The following is a 17,813-nucleotide window of genomic DNA, read 5'->3' as shown; positions in this document are numbered from 1 at the left end:
CCCATAGGCCTTTCTGCCCCTGGCTGCCATTTGTCTGGCCACTGGAAAAGCTTATCCACTACATTATGTGTCTCCCGATAGACTGCTATGATCCCTGGCATGGACTGGACATCTCTTGTCCTGCTTTTGTATCCCTGTCTCCAGTCTCAGTGGCTTCCCTGGTCATTGCCTCCTCTTCCCTCCACAGACCTGCAGATTTTGAGTGTATTCACACTCCCCTTGCGTGATCTTAGATTTCTTCCCTCGGGATGCTCGTGGCTCAGTGGTTTACTCCACTCCAGGGTGAACCGACACATAGATAACATTGGCTTTCTGAACTTGCAGAGCTGAGAGGCAAACCCTGACATGGCTGGATCCCTAAGACATGTGAAGTGTCCTAAGATGACAGGCCTAGCACAGCTTGTCTGTCTTCCCTGTTACAGAACTACCAGCTGCAAGTGGCAGCAAAGCATCACAGTGAAAAGAACCAGCATGGGAGACAGCAAGCCTGGATTTGAATCCTGGCTCTTACATTCGCTAACTGTGGGACCTTGGCCAAGTTTTCTGAGACTTACTCCTGTAAAATAATAATAATTATAATATTCAACGCACAGGTTTGCTAGAAAAACTAAATGAGATGGGTGCAAAGTAATTAGCACACAATAAAGGAATGGTGATAGTTATTTTTAATCATATTATCAGTGTTAATAGAACATTTCCTAGTCCCCAGGAAATGGTTAAAGGGGAGGGATTACTATAGCGCACAGGCAACTCCTCATTTCTGAAATAGGTTTTTCCCTCCACTCCGTCTATCCTACAAGGTCACTGCCCTATGGGGGCGGTGAAGAAATGACAGATGTATTTATAGCAGTTAGGGAAACGGTATTTTGGATTTTGAGAACTTCCCCCACCTAAAACCCTCTCCTGTAATAAAAGTTCAAAGTCCTTTCCTTGCAGCTTATTTTTTTTCTTAAACCTCAGCAGCAATGTCACATTGAAGTCTCTCTCTCTGAGCAATTACCGCTGTACTAAAACATATTTCGTACTGAATTTTGGCTGGAGTGAAAATTATTTCTAATTTCTATTATTTCATTTTCCCCTTTAGCCAAGGAGTATACATTAATTAAAACACTATACGTAAACAAGAACAAGAAATAATTTATAACTTATGTGCAATCGTTTCATTCTCTCATGAACTTACATATTTATGTATTTGAATAAAACCTATGAATACTAACTGCCTCTTTATTCCTGCAAACGAGACTGATGGGGAGTGAACTGAAGAAGGAAAATGTGGGGCATGTAATTGAAAAATAAGATGGAATGATGAACTTGAGATGCATGTCTGCCACTGAATCATTTTGTGACTCTAAATACTACACTTCGTGCTCTGAGTCTCCACCTGGAAGATTATGGTAATATACGTATCTGGAAAGTATGAGGTAAGAGTCTATTTTTTATAAACATAGAACATCAAAAAGATTTTTGGACTTTTGGATCCAAACAGGCAAACATTCAAAACAAGAGTCTGGGAAATTAGAATCCTTGTTTAACCTGAAACATTTTATCCTTGGTTAACAGAGTTTGTAATATTTGAAGATGCTGCTTTAAATCTAGGGCTTCAACAGATTAATAGTACTCACACTTTGTTCAGCCAAAGAAACAGATGAATGGGCAACTTACAAAAGACGAAACACATTTGGCCAAGAAACACATAAAACAATTACCATCTCCACTAATAATATAAAAACTGCGAGCTAAACAACGATGTAGCTTTTTTTCACTTTCAAATAAGAAAAAAATTAAACAGTCTGATGATACAAATCCAGCTTTGGTGAGTATTGGGGAAATGCACACAGTACTGGTGAGAGTATAAGTTAGTATAGGATTTTTGACAGCAATCTGGTAGTAATTTTAAATCCACATGCCCTTTGACCAGGAAATTCCACTTCAAGGAATCTGTCCTACCTAAATACATATGACAGTCTTTACGATATCAATGTTTGTAATGGCCTGAAAAGGGAACCTAAACATCCATTAGTAGAAAGTGATTCAATCACTTACAGTAATCCATATTACCATCTGCCACTGTGAAAAAGAATGAAGTAAGTCCACAGATACTGACCGGGGTAGAAAGAGGGACTGTGCACGAAATATTGTCATAAAAACAAGTTATAGAACAATATGTAGAATATCTCATTTTTTGAAAAAGCTTTGTATGGAAGACACTAAAACAGTAAGAAGAAGACTGTAAAAGAAGTTAAAAGTTAAAGGATGACTTCTTTTTTTACTTTATATACACTATAATTTTTTAAACAAGTATAAATTACATTTTTTGTTAAAATAGTTTAAAATAGCATGTAATTTTACATGGATAGGCTCTTACAGCTATTTCTTCCTCCATCTCCCGCATTGCACTGGGCCAATCTCTTTACTGGATTTTCTCTTCTTGTTTTGGGAGGCATTTTTTAAAAAATAAATTAATTAATTTATTTTTTGCTGCATTGGGTCTTCGCTGCTGCACATGGGCTTTCTCTAGTTGCAGCGAGCAGGTTTCTCATTGCAGTGGCTTCTCTTCTTGTGGAGCATGGGCTCTAGGCGCACGGGCTTCAGTAGTTGTGGCACGCGGGCTTCAGTAGTTGCGGCTCATTGGCTCTAGAGTGCAGCCTCAGTAGTTGTGGTGCATGGGCTTTCTTGCTCCGCGGCATGTGGGATCTTCCCAGACCAGGGCTCGAACTCGTGTCCCCTGCATTGGCAGGTCGATTCTTAACCACTGCGCTACCAGGGAAGCCCTGGAAGGCATTTTTAATATACACAAGTTTTCCCTCTAATTATAATAAAAGAATGTCTATTTATTGGAGAAAATTTGCAAAATTCAGAAGTCTGTCAAATAAAATAAAACAACACTAATCTCACTGTCTAGAAATAAACTGTGCCTATTTTTCTGTATTGTCTTCCAGTCTTTTTAAAATAAATCCTTAATAATTAGAATTATAGATACGATATCATACAGTGATTTCTTTCTTTCTTTCTTTCTTTTTTTTGCGTTACGCGGGCCTCTCACTGTTGTGGCCTCTCCTGTTGCAGAGCACAGGCTCCTGACGCGCAGGCTCAGCGGCCATGGCTCACGGGCCCAGCCGCTCCGCAGCATGTGAGATCTTCCCAGACCGGGGCACGAACCCGTGTCCCCTGCATTGGCAGGCAGACTCTCAACCACTGCACCACCAAGGAAGCCCTTATTAACCACTTTTGACATAAGTTTAATAGTTACATAATATACCATGTTGTAGATATACCATCAGTTATTTCATAGTGAACATTTGATAGTTTCTAATTTTTTACCATGGTAAAGAATATGTATATATATGTATATAAAGTATATATTCCATTATATCTCTTGATTGTTTCTTCAAGATAAATTTCTTAAAAAAGGAGGAGGAGTGCAATATTGGCATGAGTATTTTAAAGACTCAATACATATTGCCAAATTCACTCCCAGAAAGGCTGAATTAATTTGCTCTTTTACCAGAAGGGGATCAAAGTGAATGAAACTTCAACCATCCTACTCTGACCAGTGGCTTAATTTCTAATTTAAATAAAATATAAAAAGAAACCAAAATAATAAGAAGAAATCTATTTAACAGGTAAAAATGTTTTTCCTTTTTAAAATTTGTATTTACTTATTGGTGTAGCTGAAAAAATTTAAGTATATTTTTTACTTCAGTTTGTAGTTTAAAAAAGAACTTCCCTCCATAGTAAAAAATTATCATAATAATTTCTTAATATTATATGAATATTTATTTGATAGTTAAATTGCACCAGTTGTCTCAAAAATGTCTTTGCTGGTTTGTTTAAAACAAAATCCAACCCAAGACCATGCATTCAACTTGATTATTATGTCTCTTAAGATTCTTTTAATCTACAGTTCCTTTATTTCTCTTTCTTTTTCCCTCACATTTCTTCCTTCCTCCCTTCCTTCCTTCCTTCCTTCCTTCCTTCCTTGCATCCTTCTTTCTTTTCTCCTCTCTCTCTCTTTTCATGTAGTGACTCTTGAAGAGATTGGGTCAGTTGTCTGTAGAATGTTTTATTTTTTCAGATTTGTCTTGTTTCCCTGCAGTGCAGTTCACTTTGATCCTCTATTCCCTGTATTTTCCGTAAATGAGGAGCTAGCTCTAAAGGCATGAGATTCAAGCTAAACATTTTTGGAAAGAATACATCACAGGTGTTGTGTATTTCTTATTGCATCATATCAGGGGTCTAACCTGTAACATCTTGTGGTCAGTCATTAGGAATGTTAAGGTTGACCCCTGATGACAGTGGTGACAACCTTCTCCCTCCATTGCACAAGTGGGTTTTCCCCTTTGCAACTGCTCAGTAATCTGTGTGGTGCACTTTTGCACCGGAAGAATGTCCTTTGTGTATCCACCATTCACCTACAGACTTTACCACCAATTGTTAATTTCTGCTTAAATCAGTGTTTTCATCTGGGTGGAAAATGATGATTTTATAATTCTATCATTCCTTCTGTTACATTTACTTCCTATTATTCTATTAAATAGAGCTTTCTCTCATCAACTGGGACCACTTGTTTACTCTGAAATACAACTCCTACTAGAAAGGTAAGATATTTATTCTTTTCTCTTTAATTACCACTTAAATATTTGTTGGCCACTTACAGCTCTTTTGTGAATTATCTTTTTAGTCCCTTGCCTATTTGCAGTGAAAATGTTCCTAATTCTCTTGGCATATACTTCCCACAATTTGTTGTCTGGTTCTTAATTTTTCATGTACACATTTTATTTTATTTATTTTTTTTGCGGTACACGGGCCTCTCACTGCCGTGGCCTCTCCGGCCGCGGAGCACAGGCTCCGGACGCACAGGCTCAGCGGCCATGGCCCACGGGCCCAGCCGCTCCGCGGCATGTGGGATCCTCCCAGACTGGGGCACGAACCCGCGTCCCCTGCACCGGCAGGCGGACTCCCAACCACTGCGCCACCAGGGAAGCCCTATATTTTTATTTAATCTCGTTCCCTAATCTTTTTCTTTGTGGTTTCTTCATTGCTTTCATGATTAGAAATCCTTCTTTATCCAAAGCCATATCCAACTTTATCTTCCTATAGCTGTTTTAATGGTTGAATTTTTTTTTAAACTATAGAACATGCTTATTTTTTAAAGCACCATTTTTTTTTTTTTTTTTTACAATTATAGAATACACTTATTTACCATTCCTCTGCTTAAAATCCTTTGAAGTTTGCAGGATAAAAGTCAAACTTGGCAGCTTGGCATATCAGCTCTTTGGAGTCTGGCCTTTCTTTTGGCTTCATCTCCCATCTACACTCTGGCAACCAGAGGCCACTTGCAGTTCCCTGAATTGTCAATGCTGTTCCATGTGTCTATGTCTTTACAAATATGGAGTCCCTTCTCCATGACTCACCACAGCTTGCCTGATTGACTTTCCTTCTTCCTCTTTATCACCTCTTTTTGTAAAAAGTTTTCTGTTTCTCTGCAGCTTAGTTACCCCTTTGTGATCCCCCTAGAGCCTTCTGGTCATATTTTTATTGACATTTATCTTATTGGATTATCATTGTCTTTATACATGTTTCTCTCCGCATCTCTCCATTTAATGCCTTAAAGGGGAGGACCATATCATGTTTACCATTGCCACTGCCAGCACACATAGGGCACACAATTTGTTGAATTTGTGAAAGGTTAATGAAAATATAGTTTTGGACAAAAAACCAAGATAACAATTTGCAAAAGCCTTTGCAGAGTGGTGGAAATGTCATTTCAGAATTTTCAAGATACAAATAAGAAGCTTTTCCCCTCCATTTCTAAGGTATATGGCTGTCAAAAACAGCGCTAACCTGAAAGAAAAATAACATCATATAAATATGACACCTATGTGTTAAGGATGGCTTTTTTTTTTTTTTTTTTTTTTGTGGTACGCGGGTCTCTCACTGTTGTGGCCTCTCCCGTTGCGGAGCACAGGCTCCGGATGCACAGGCTCAGTGGCCATGGCTGACAGGCCCAGCCACTCCGCAGCATGTGGGATCTTCCCAGACCGGGGCACGAACCTGCGTCCCCTGCATCGACAGGCGGACTCTCAACCACTGCGCCACCAGGGAAGCCCAAAAAACTCATGATTCTTGATCACGAGTATCATGATTCCTTGTATCCCTAGTAGGAAAAATACATGAGTCTCGGTACCAAGGGGTAGAAGCAGATTGGCATCTCTTATTATGACTCTTAAAGACTAATAGAGGGACTTCATATTTCTTGTCTCCACAACCCTGGGCTCTGAGGGGTTTGAGTTCCTGGTCACCAAAAGTGCCACACATTTGGCAGGTGATACAAGAATCCCATTGGATTATGAGCTATGGCTGCTGCCTGAGCACTTTGGGCTCCTGTGTCCAGGGACCAGGCAAGAAGAGTGTCAACCCAACCACTAGAGGCAACCATTTTTATGATTTTCTTTTTCACTACAGATTAGTTTTACTTGTTTAGACTTTCATTTAAATGGAAAAATACAGAATGTACTTTTTAGTGTCTGGTTTCTTTTACTCCACGTAATATTTTTAAAATTATTTTCATGGCCCAGGGTATGGTGTAGCTTAGTGAATATCACATGTGCACTTGAAAGGAAGGTGTATCTTGCTGTTGTTTGCCTTTATTTCACCTTCATACTTCAAAAGAATTTTTGCTGGATATAAAGTTCTAGATTGACAGAGCTTTTTCCTTCAGGTTTTACTTCATTGAATTCTGGCTTACTTTCTTTCTGATGTGGAGTCAGTAGTACTTCTTGTCTTTCTTCTCTGTATACAACGTGGCTTTTTCTCTGGTTGTTTCTAATATTTTCTCTTAATTATTGGTTTTCAGCAGTTTTGGGGTAATGTGCCTTGGTGAGGATTCTTTGTGTTTATCCTGTTTGGGGTTGGTTTGATTTCTTGTTATCTGTAGATTTATAGTTTTCCTTAAATTTAGAAAAGTTTTGGCTATTATGCCTTCAAATATTTAAAAATCATCACTCCGCTCTTTCTGGGTCTCTGTTTATACAGGTGATATGTAACTTAGTATTGTCCTTCAGGTCACTAAGGCTCTGTTCATTTTCTTTCTTTTTTTTGCCACACTGCATGCTTGTTGGATCTTAGTTCCCCGACCAGGGATCAAATCCATGCTCCCTGCAGTGGAAGCACAGAACCCTAACCACTGGACTGCCAGGGAATTCCTCTTCATTTTCTTTTCAACTTTTCTGCTACTTGTGCTTTGGTGTAGATAATTCTTTTGTACTGTTTCCTCATTCTCAGATCTTTTCTTCTGCAGTGTCTAAGCTGCTCTTATGCCCATCCAATGAAGTTTTCATTTCAGATATTGTATTTTTCTGCCCTAGAAGTTCTGCTTCGTTGTTTTTATAGTTTTCATTTCTTTCACGTTTTCTTTTAGATTCTTGACCACACTTTTAACAGCTGCTTTAAGTCCTCTGATAATTTCATCATCACTGTCATTTCTGGGTCCATTGACTAATTTTTCTCCTGTTCATGGTTCACATTTTCCTGCTTCTTCACATATATAATAATTTTTATTGGATACTGGACATTGTGGGTGTTACATTGTTTAGTGCCTGGATTTTCTCTTTAAAGACTGTTAAGTTTCGGGCTTCCCTGGTGGTGCAGTGGTTGGGAGTCCGCCTGCTGACGCAGGGGATACAGGTTTGTGCCCCGGCCCAGGAGGATCCCACATGCCGCAGAGAGGCTGGGCCTGTGAGCCATGGCCGCTGAGCCTGCGCGTCCGGAGCCTGTGCTCCGCAACGGGAGAGGCCATGGCGGTGCGAGGCCCACATACCGGAAAAAAAAAAAATAAAGATTGTTAAGTTTCATTCAAGGAAGCAGTTAATTTACTTGCAGATAAGCTTTTTTGGCTTTGTTTGAGTGAATCTAGAATAGCCTTTACTCTTGGGCTAGTTTAGCCTTATCTCTAAAGTGTGGCCTTTCTGAGGTCTTTTTACCAAATTCCCCAACTGTTTAATAGGGTTTTTCCATTCCAGTTGGTCAGAACTTGAATGTTTCCAAACTTTATTTAAGATCTAGTAGTTGTTCAGCTTACACTTCCCACAGTAGTTGTTATTTAACCAGCCTCCTGGAGTTTCATTAAACCTGCACCAAAGATTCAAGGAGACTCATGCATATTTCTGGAGCTCTTCATCTGGTTCTCTGCCCTGCAAATTTCAGTTGCCTCCATCTCTCATATTTCCAATTTCTCTCTCCTCAGTTAGTGAGAGTACTGTATTCTGCTTAGCTTTCCTCTATCCTGTGCTTTGGCAAATATCGCCAGAAAGAAATCTGGGGAAAACCTTGGGCTCATCTTAATTGTTTTTCTTCTTTCCTGGATCACAGTTCCACTGTGCCTATTGTCCAATGTCTGAAGACACTTGTTTCATAGATTTGGTTCAGTTTTCTATTGTTTGTGGTAGGAAGGTTAGTCTGGTACCAGTTATTTATTCATGGCTGGATCACCATAACATTTTTAAAATGTAAACTTTCTACTGAATAATAAAATGCATACTGAAAAATTGCATATATCTTAAATGTACAATTTGTTGAATTTTCTTTTCTTTTTTTTCCTTTTCTTTTTTTTTGTCTGCCCTGTGAGGCATGTGGGATCTTCGTTCCCTTACCGAAGGGATTGAACCTGTGCCTTCTGCAGTAGAAGCATGGAGTCTTAACCACTGGATAGCCAGGGAATTCCCAACTTGGTTAATTTTCATTAATTGAACACATGTGTAATCAACACCCAGATCAAACATTATTAGAACTCCATAAGCCCCCTAGGGGCCCTTTCCAAACATTAATACTACCTAAGGATAACCAATAGTCTGATTTCTATTACCATATATTACTTTTGTATGTTTTTGAACATCATATAAGTGGAATCAAGTAATACACAATTTTTGTGTCTGGCTTATACCAGTCGATTTTACGATTGTGAGATTCATTCATGTTTTGCATGTAGTTGTTGATTGTTCATTCTCTTTCCTGAAAACTAGTCCACTATGTGGATAGTCTAAAATTTATTTATCCTATGAACATTCTTATATATGTCTTGTAGCAAACATACGAATACATTTCTGTTGCATATATACCTAGGAGTGGAATTGCTGGGTTAACCCACTCCAAAAAACACCAAATTTATATAGTTAGTCCAGACTTACATATCCATATCTGTTTGACACCTCCATTTATAAGCATCTCAAACTTAACATATACAAAACCATTTTCTCCTCCTTCTAGGTTGGCTTAATTCATCTAGTTACTAACGGACTCATCCTTAATGCCCGTATTTTCTTTATCCTTCTTGGCAAACCAATCCATTATTAAGTCCCTTGGATTCAACCTCTGATTTATATATGTCTCAAAATTATCCAAATCTTTCTGTCTCTACTGTCATTACCTTAGTTGAAGCCACCATCATCTCTGGCCTTGACTAATGTAACTGTCTCCAGACTGGACTTCCAGCAAGCCCTCCTGTCCTCTTCCAAACTATTCCCCACAAACAGCTTAAGTGAGCCTTTAAATATGTAAATCTGATCCTACTTAACACTCTATTAGCTACCCATTGACCTTAAGATACATTCCAAAATACAGTCCAAAATCTATAATGTGGCCAGTAAGAGCCTGCATAGTCTGGCCTCTCTGCCTCACCTCAGCTCAAGTTGCTCCCTACACCTCAACCACACTGACTTCCTTTCAGTTCCTAGAACACATCAATTTCTTTCATGCCCCAGCAACCTCAAACATAATGTTCCCTTGGCCTGCAACATTCTTTAAGGCTCTTTCATATGCCTGGAGCTTAAAAGGCACTTCTTCAAAGAGCTCTTCCCTGATAGTCCTGGGTAATCTATCATCGCATCCACTAATTTTCCTTCGTAGAACTGATTACGATTTATAATTATGTAATGATTTATGCTTTAACATCTCTTGCTCCTATCACACTTTAGATCCATCGAGTGTTATGTTCACTCCTGTAACCCATTGCCTAACACTGTGCTTGGCACATAGTATGCAGTCAGTAAGTCCTTGTTTAATAATGCGTGATCGATACAAAAGCTGGAAGCGGCTGCAGGAACAGCATCTGGCATTCCTTTGCCAAGGATAGATGCCTCCCAGTGTGTAGTGGTAGGTGGGGCCGGTCTTTTTGTTCACTCAGAGGGGGCTTTTCCCCCTGCTTGTTCGATAAGTGTTTGCTGTAGGGCCGCGTAAGAAACAAACTGCCTCCAGATACAGGCGGCAGGCGGGAGAGATCAGCCTTATGTGCGAAAGACAGCGTAATCTGTCACCCGAGGATTTTGCACTCTCTTGACGTACAAGAGGGAAAAGCTGCCAACTCCCTTGGAGGGGGCGAGTCGGTGTGTCTTTCCCCGAGAACCGGATTGGCCCGGACGAGCCGAGGGAACGGGGGCGGAGCTTGATCTCGCCGGGCGCCAGCCACGTCTCACGTCGGGCTGCCCAGCAGAACAGCCACTCCCCGGCCCCACAATGCACTGCGGGCCGCGTCACTCGTAGCGGCGGGTTCTGGCTAGACAGGTATGGCTCGGCCCCTCACAGTGCTCGTTCGTCCCTTCTCCGCGTCGTTCCAACCCCTGGCTGGCCGCTTCCCTCGCTCGCCACGGCCTCCGACTCTCGCCGTCGGGACCACAGACCTACCTACCCCGGGCGGGAACTAAGCTCGTGGCGTGGGGGCGGGAGCGGGGAGTCGTCGGAGTCGCGGAGCTTTGGAGGGGTGGGATTACGGGGACTTCGTCCCCAACGACTTGAGGGGTCTGTGGGCCGCGCGAACGGCGGTTGCCCTTCAGCTGACCTGCCCTGATATGGGGCAACTCGTAGGGCGGTTGTAGGGGGCCCGAGGAGGAGGACAGTCGCTCTGGGCTGCCAGCGGTGGGGCAGCATTTCCTGGCGCCCAGGTGTCAGAAACACGGTGATCGTCCTAGGCTGTTTAGGTGGCCCAGAGAGCTTGACGTGGCACTTCCTATTTTTTAGGTAGGGTTACTTTGCCTTTTGTGGGGTTGAATGAGCATTGAACCCAGAGTTTTGCCCCGGTTGGCTCACGGAAACCTCTTAAGGCCTTGTTAATGGCACTTTGGGAACGATGTGGTGTAAAGGAGACCTGAGCAATTAGCTCGACAGGTGGAAGAAGGTTTCGAAATAGGAGGCTGAGCCCCAGCTGGCTTAAATCTCTCTGAAAGTGAAAACAGCTTTGGCTTTTTCTCCTATTTAGTTTCCTGGATCATCCACCTGAGGCAGTGGGAGAGCTTGAGATCCAGTTCCTCCTATGCCTCTTCAGCCAAGGCAAAGCCCAGAGCTACAGTGGCAGCCACCAGGCGGGAGATGTTGGGATCTCAGCTAACAGGTGGAACAGCCACTTTTTGAAACTCTCTGAACCCCATTTTGGGTTACTGGCATTTGCTCACGTTCTAAGATAATAAGGAATTAAGCAATACCTTAAATAGTACCTACAGTTTCTGGTGTATGAAGGTTGTAGTTCAGTATTTGAATATGACATCTGTGACCATGCCCTAACTTAAGGGACATCTGGGCATTTCCTGTGTTGAGAACCATGATCAGTTTAGTGCTTGTGTGTATGAATGGTTCTTAAAAATCTAAGTATATTTTATACTGGTGTGTGAACAGAGCCTAGGTCTTTTCAAAGGGGTGCCTGTGACCTTCCTGTCCAGGTAGTTGAGTAAGAAGCTTGAATATGTTGAGAGGCAATGTCTCATAGGGTGGTTAGAATTAGGCTTGACTTTAAATCTGTCACTTGATAGTTTAGGGATTGAATAAATTACTTTTCTGGGCTTGAATTTCCTCAAAGGTAAAATGGAACTGATAATACCTACCTCACAGGTTATTGGAAGGCTTAAATGAGGTAATGTGTATAAAGTGTCCGGTAAATAGAGGGCAGTCAATAAATAATAATAGCAAACGCTTAATATTGCACTTTCAGTCTGCAAGGCGATGTTTCGGGTTCCTTACATGTTCCTACAAGGTAGATACCATTAGCGTTTTAAAAATAACCCTATGAGATAGATACTGTTGGTAGCCACAATTGACAGATGAGGATATTGAGCATAAAAAGACAAAGCTTGCCCAAGTTTACCCAGTTACTACATGGTGGAGCCAGTTTTTGAACCAAGGCAATCTGGTTCCAGAGTTCATCCCGTTATCTGTAATACTATACTGCCTCTTAAAGAAAACATAAGCTGTTGTTTAAAATTGTTATTATCTCAAAATGAGTAGCTAGATAGTTTGTGTATCACTGGGTTCTTGCCCCTTGTTGGTTATAGGAGGAGCACAGTGATGTAGAGATACAAGAGACTTAGGTTTAAGCACTGTCATATATTAGCAGTGGGACATTGAGAAAGGGCGCCTCAGTTTCCTCATCTGTAAAATGGTTCACTCTTTGTGAACCATGAGGTGTTATGCAAATGATTGATGTATTTGTGTATGTGTTGGAGGCCCTCTTCGTAGATATAGGTATAATCTACTCTGGAACTCGAGGTCTTGTACATACTGTGCAGTACAAGCACCTGTAATAGGAATATCAAAGGCTGCTGGTAAGGTGGGGAGCGCTGGCCAAGCTGCAAAATAAACTCTGGTTGTTCTTGGTACCCTTTCCCCCTCTTTTCAAGCTCTGTCTCCCTAGTGACTTCCTGCTAACCTGTGGCTCTATAAAATCCTTCCCTTTTCACTCAATCTTGCCCCAGTGCTGTGCATCACAATTAGTGTAGCTTTCTCCACAAGTAACTCCCCCAGTCCCAGATCTCAGCTAGCACTTTTATAAAATAGTATGTACCAAGGTAGTGTTTCCCAAACTTTGGTAACATCAGATAGGTAATATAATTTGAATGATAAGCAGATGACCTTAAAAATATTCTCCAAAAATTTACACACACATTTGAATGAAACAAAAGTTCTTTATATGTTTTAATTTAAATTAGGAGAAGAACCTAACACCTCTAAACTGATTTCACAGATACTATTACTAAACATAGGGCAAAAAAATAAATCAATTGAAAGACCTGTATTAGGTAAAAAATAGTACAGGTGAGATGCAGATATGGTAAGATTTCTGAAAGTGGTACTTGGGTGACTGAAGTTTGGGAAATAATGGACTAAAATAAAATATGAGTGATTAAGCTATTATGAAATGTTTTTTATCTTAAAAGAGGCATTTATGAAAGCATCTTGCTGGAAAGTAGATATAAAATGTACTTATATGTTGGGTTTTGTTTATTACTTTTTGAGTGATTACCTTCCTGGAACCTTGGGCCTACAGTCATCACCCCACAAGGTTCTGAAGAAGACAGGTCAGCATCTTGTTATCTTGGGTCTAAAAGGCTCGTAACCACTGCTGTAGGTGTTTGGTGTTGTGGAAGTTTATTTTCCTCAGCCTTTATGTAAATGTTTACCCAGACCTACCTAGATTCTGCTTTGGGCTTTTTCCTCTAGCAGTTGCTATTGGGCAAACAATATATTAGCCAGCACTCAGATTTCCCTGTGAGTTTGCTGCTGCTGTCTAAAGGCATATGTTATATATTTTTTCTGTTAAAGGTGAGGGAAAATGGACCAGTGGCCTAAAAATGTATCTGTGGCCCCAATAAAACTACGACTGTTCTTGAATCTTCCCATGCAAGTGTTTTAACCTCTTCCTTTCCTCAATTCCTACTGGCTCTTCCTTGGTTTTTCCAGCCACCACCTTGCCTACTCTCTAAGGGTATCCTAACCCTAGCTTGGCCTTGATGTTGACAGATTCCTTTTTCTACTACCACAGTCCAGATAAGATTGGAGTGTGTGTTTGTTTTTTTAAGGAACTGTATTAAGAATTCGAGGTAAAAAGAAAAAAAGGGGGGTATATTTATTGAGTTGATAAAAGAGAGATTGCTTATCCTAAGGTGATTGAAGTAGTCAAGCCTCACATTGTTCATTGGACAGTCATCCCAGTTTCTTTTGTTAGTTCACTGGTTTGGATGCTAGGTTAAATGACTCGGGAAGGAAGAGATTTAATTTTTTCTCCTCAGAAAAATCCTATCTACTGATAAATACAAGCAATTCTCTGAAAACCTTTCAAGAATTTAGGAAGGGAATATCACTGCTGTGTTGTGCTTTCCATGACAAGCCTAAAAGTGTGTATTAGGAATATCTGAAAGGCAAGTTTGTCTAACTATAGTTTTCCAGTTAAAGCGGTGGGCAACATAGCTTGTGTTGTATTTGCTCTTTACATCTGAATTTCTTTAATTCTGGACTGATGCTTCTCGGTGGTAGGAACTATCTATTCCTAATGTCTGAAATAGCCCCTGGCATACAGTATGTACTCAGTAAATATTTGTTAAATGAATTGAACTTAACCAGGTTGTTATTCTGTTTTCAGTATATGTTTTAGGAAGTATGAATCATATCTTTCTGTCTTTTAAGTCATAAAAAAGAGCAACTTTGAAGATTACATGAAAGTTGGCACCCTATAATAAAGATTATTCCTAATATTTCTGTTGGGATCCTAGAAAGATCAGGCATAAGGAATGCAGTCTGCTTTTAAATACTACTAAGAATATGGATGTTTGGAAACTACAAGACACAACCCTGCTCTCATGTTAATTCCCAGAGTGATCATTGTGTTGCAGTATACTTCTGGAAAGACAAAGTTTTATATTTAAATCATAAATTTGTAAGGGTATGAATTAAGACATTTTCCTAATTTGTTACACTTAGGCTAAATGTTCAGTTGTGGTTTAATAAATAAAGAAGTGTGATAACAATTTTTAAAAGAGATTTATAGTATAGACCTTATCCCTTGAGGGATCTCTGCTTTCTTTTGCTACTGCTTTTAGAAGAAAAAAGAAACTGGTTGAATAGGAAAAAAAATGATTTGGATATGTCATGTTGGAACTTTCGTTCGAAGGTTCCATTATAGTAAAGGCTAATTTAATTCCTGCTGGGTTTTTTTCCTTTTAAATAAATGGAGGAGAAAAATATTAAAGGGTAATGACATATTAATACCTAGCTTTTCCTCAGAGGAAAAGGGGGAAGTAAATTTAAAGCATTAGCTTTATTATTTGGATTGATTTTAATGTCAGTCAGTTACCATCATGAATGGGCACTCAGATTTTAACTTGACATAGCAACAAAAGCTAGGGACCACTGGTTTCCAAAATTGGTAGCAGTTGATTTTCTTTGTCATTTTTTTGATATATTACTAAGTTTTTCATTTTTGGAGTGAGATAATATTGACCTAGCTGAGCTGGGCAGGTAAGGATTAATTTAGTCTCTGAGATACAATATCTTGAAAAAAGCCTATGAAATTGTTACCAGATTTTTCAGTTTTTTACCAGTTGTGCCTCCTGTTAGTGAAGGAGAAGTATTTAGTGGCATTGTGCTCTTTCCTGCCTGGCAGGAAAGAGTTATCACTTAATTTCAGACTGTGAACATGTTTTAATTCAGTGTTTATCAAAGTATGATCCTTAGATAATAAGCATAGTAATTACTTATGGAATTTGCTGAAAATGGAAAATTCTCAAGCCCCACCCCATAGTCAATGGATCAGAATTTTGGGGGGACGGTGGACCCAGAAATCTGCATTTCTAATCAAAATTCCAATGGTTTTTACACAGGGGACCACTGTGTGTGTGTCTGTGTGTGTATTTTATCAAAGTTTGACTATTTACCTGATTTCTTTCAGAACTGCATAGGCCTATGCAGTCCTTTTATCTATTTTTGTAAAGCATGATTAGAATATAATAAAAAAGGTAATTATGATTTGCTTCCTGATAAAAAGATTGAGAACAACATTAAAAGTAGTATTCCTTTAGGACTTCCCTAGTGGTCCAGTGGTTAAGACTCTGTGCTCCCAATGCAGGGGGCACGGTTGTTTTGTTTGTTTGTTTGTTTGCGGTATGCGGGCCTCTTACTGCTGTGCCCTCTCCCGCTGCGGAGCACAGGCTCTGGACGCGCAGGCTCAGCGGCCATGGCTCACAGGCCCAGCCGCTCTGCGGCATGTGGGATCCTCCCGGACTGGGGCACGAATCCGCATCCCCTACATTGGTAGGACTCTCAACCACTGCGCCACCAGGGAAGCCCCAGGGGGCATGGTTTTGATCCCTGGTGGGGGAAGATCCTGTGTGCCTCAAGGCATGGCCAAAAAAAAAAAAAAAGTAGTATTCCTTTAGCTTTAAAATTTATTTTAAATAAAAACATTTGTTCTGATTATAAAAGTAATATGTGCTCATTGTGAAAAGTAATATGTGCTCACTGTGGAATATTACAGAAATTTAGGAAATTATAAAATGATAACAATAACCCATAATACTATTTTCTGGAGATAAGCATTCTAATTTTGTCATGTTTCCTTCCAATATCTATTTCTCTATTTACCCCTCCCTTCTTCCTCCTCTGTGTCTTTATGGAAAACAGCATATGCAGTTTTGATCCTGCTTTTTTCTACCTAACATATAAGCATTTTACCACATTACTAAATTATTTTTAACAAACATAACTTTTTGTTGCATCATATTCCATCATAGCGGTGTACCATAATTTGTTTCACCATCTCCCTATTGTTGAACGTTTAGGTTGTTTTCGGTTATTTCTATGAGAAGAATGTCTTTCTGTTTAAAATCTTGTCTAATTCTTATTATTTTCTTTAAGATAGGGTTATGTATATAAATTTATTGTGGTCAGGGCTTCCCTGGTGGCGCAGTGGTTGAGAATCCGCCTGCTGATTCAGGGGACGCGGGTTCGTGCCCCGGTCCGGGAAGATCCCGCATGCCGCGGAGCGGCTGGGCCTGTGAGCCGTGGCCGCTGAGCCTGTGCGTCCGAAGCCTGTGCTCCACAACGGGAGAGGCCACAACAGTGAGAGGCCCACATACTGCAAAAAAAAAAAAAATTTATTGTGGTCAAAGGGCATAAATATTTTTAAACTCTTGTTGAATATCAACACATTGTTTTGAGAATGGTTTTTATTCCAATATGTACTTCCACATATACTTATGGAAATACCAGAAAGAAGTATTTTTTTAACAGCTAATTTGTGAAGGAAAGTATGATATATCATTGCTTTAATTAATATGTCTTTGATTATTAGTGAGTTGCACATTTTTGCACTGTGTTTATCAGCTTTGGCTTTTAATTTCTTACCTAACCCAAATTGTTCATTTTGTTTCAGGTCTTCTCTGTCACTTGAAATGTCTATGATTTTATCTGCCTCAGTCATTCGTGTCAGAGATGGACTGCCACTTTCTGCTTCTACTGACTATGAACAAGGCACAGGCATGCAGGAGTGCAGAAAGTATTTTAAAATGCTCTCGAGAAAACTGGCTCAGCTTCCTGATAGATGTACACTGAAAACTGGACATTATAACATTAAGTAAGACATCGGTTTGCTCCATTAGAATCATTTGCTTAGTGGTTGTCATTTTAATGAAATTTAAGTGGTCTAAATAGAAATTAGTGTTTGATTAGGAGAACTTTTCAAGTCAAGAATCATGTGGTTCTGAACTTATACTAAATAGTATTCATCACGTAATCACCCTTCTTATAGTTTCTCTGTGTTTATGTCTGGCTTTAGAAAATTTTATAGTTTTGCAGATTACAGATATTGTATCTTATAATTGATCATTAGATATTTATTGGTGTTCTTACATGCCCAGGAAAACTGTCATGGGAAATATAAAAAATCATACCTGATATCTGCCCTCAATGAACTTAAGAAGTTTACATCCTAGTGAGAGGGGATAGTGCTCATCACTATTTATTGTATGTAAAGAAAGTAAAACCGGGCAATGGAATAGTGA

At 39.8% G+C, this 17,813-nt stretch overlaps 1 protein-coding gene across 3 annotated transcripts in view; it reads left to right on the top strand.

Annotated features, from left to right (window-relative positions):
• The first annotated feature begins 10,513 nt into the window (after window positions 1-10,513).
• SEC22A (SEC22 homolog A, vesicle trafficking protein) overlaps window positions 10,514-17,813 on the top strand; it is a 75,368-nt gene continuing 68,068 nt past the window's right edge. For 2 of the 3 annotated variants that reach the window (XM_032631318.1, XM_032631320.1), the window contains exons 1-2: window positions 10,514-10,557; window positions 17,186-17,386. In XM_032631318.1, coding sequence (XP_032487209.1) covers window positions 17,205-17,386 — 182 coding nt within the window. In that variant the 5' untranslated portion in view covers window positions 10,514-10,557; window positions 17,186-17,204. Of the gene's footprint in view, window positions 10,558-11,338; window positions 11,381-17,185; window positions 17,387-17,813 lie in introns of those variants that run through there. The other variant, XM_032631319.1, reaches the window with a different exon arrangement.

The sequence above is a fragment of the Phocoena sinus genome, chromosome 4 (genome assembly GCF_008692025.1).
Source record: "Phocoena sinus isolate mPhoSin1 chromosome 4, mPhoSin1.pri, whole genome shotgun sequence".
Lineage (NCBI taxonomy): Eukaryota > Metazoa > Chordata > Mammalia > Artiodactyla > Phocoenidae > Phocoena > Phocoena sinus.
This window is presented reverse-complemented; position numbering and strand designations above follow the sequence as displayed.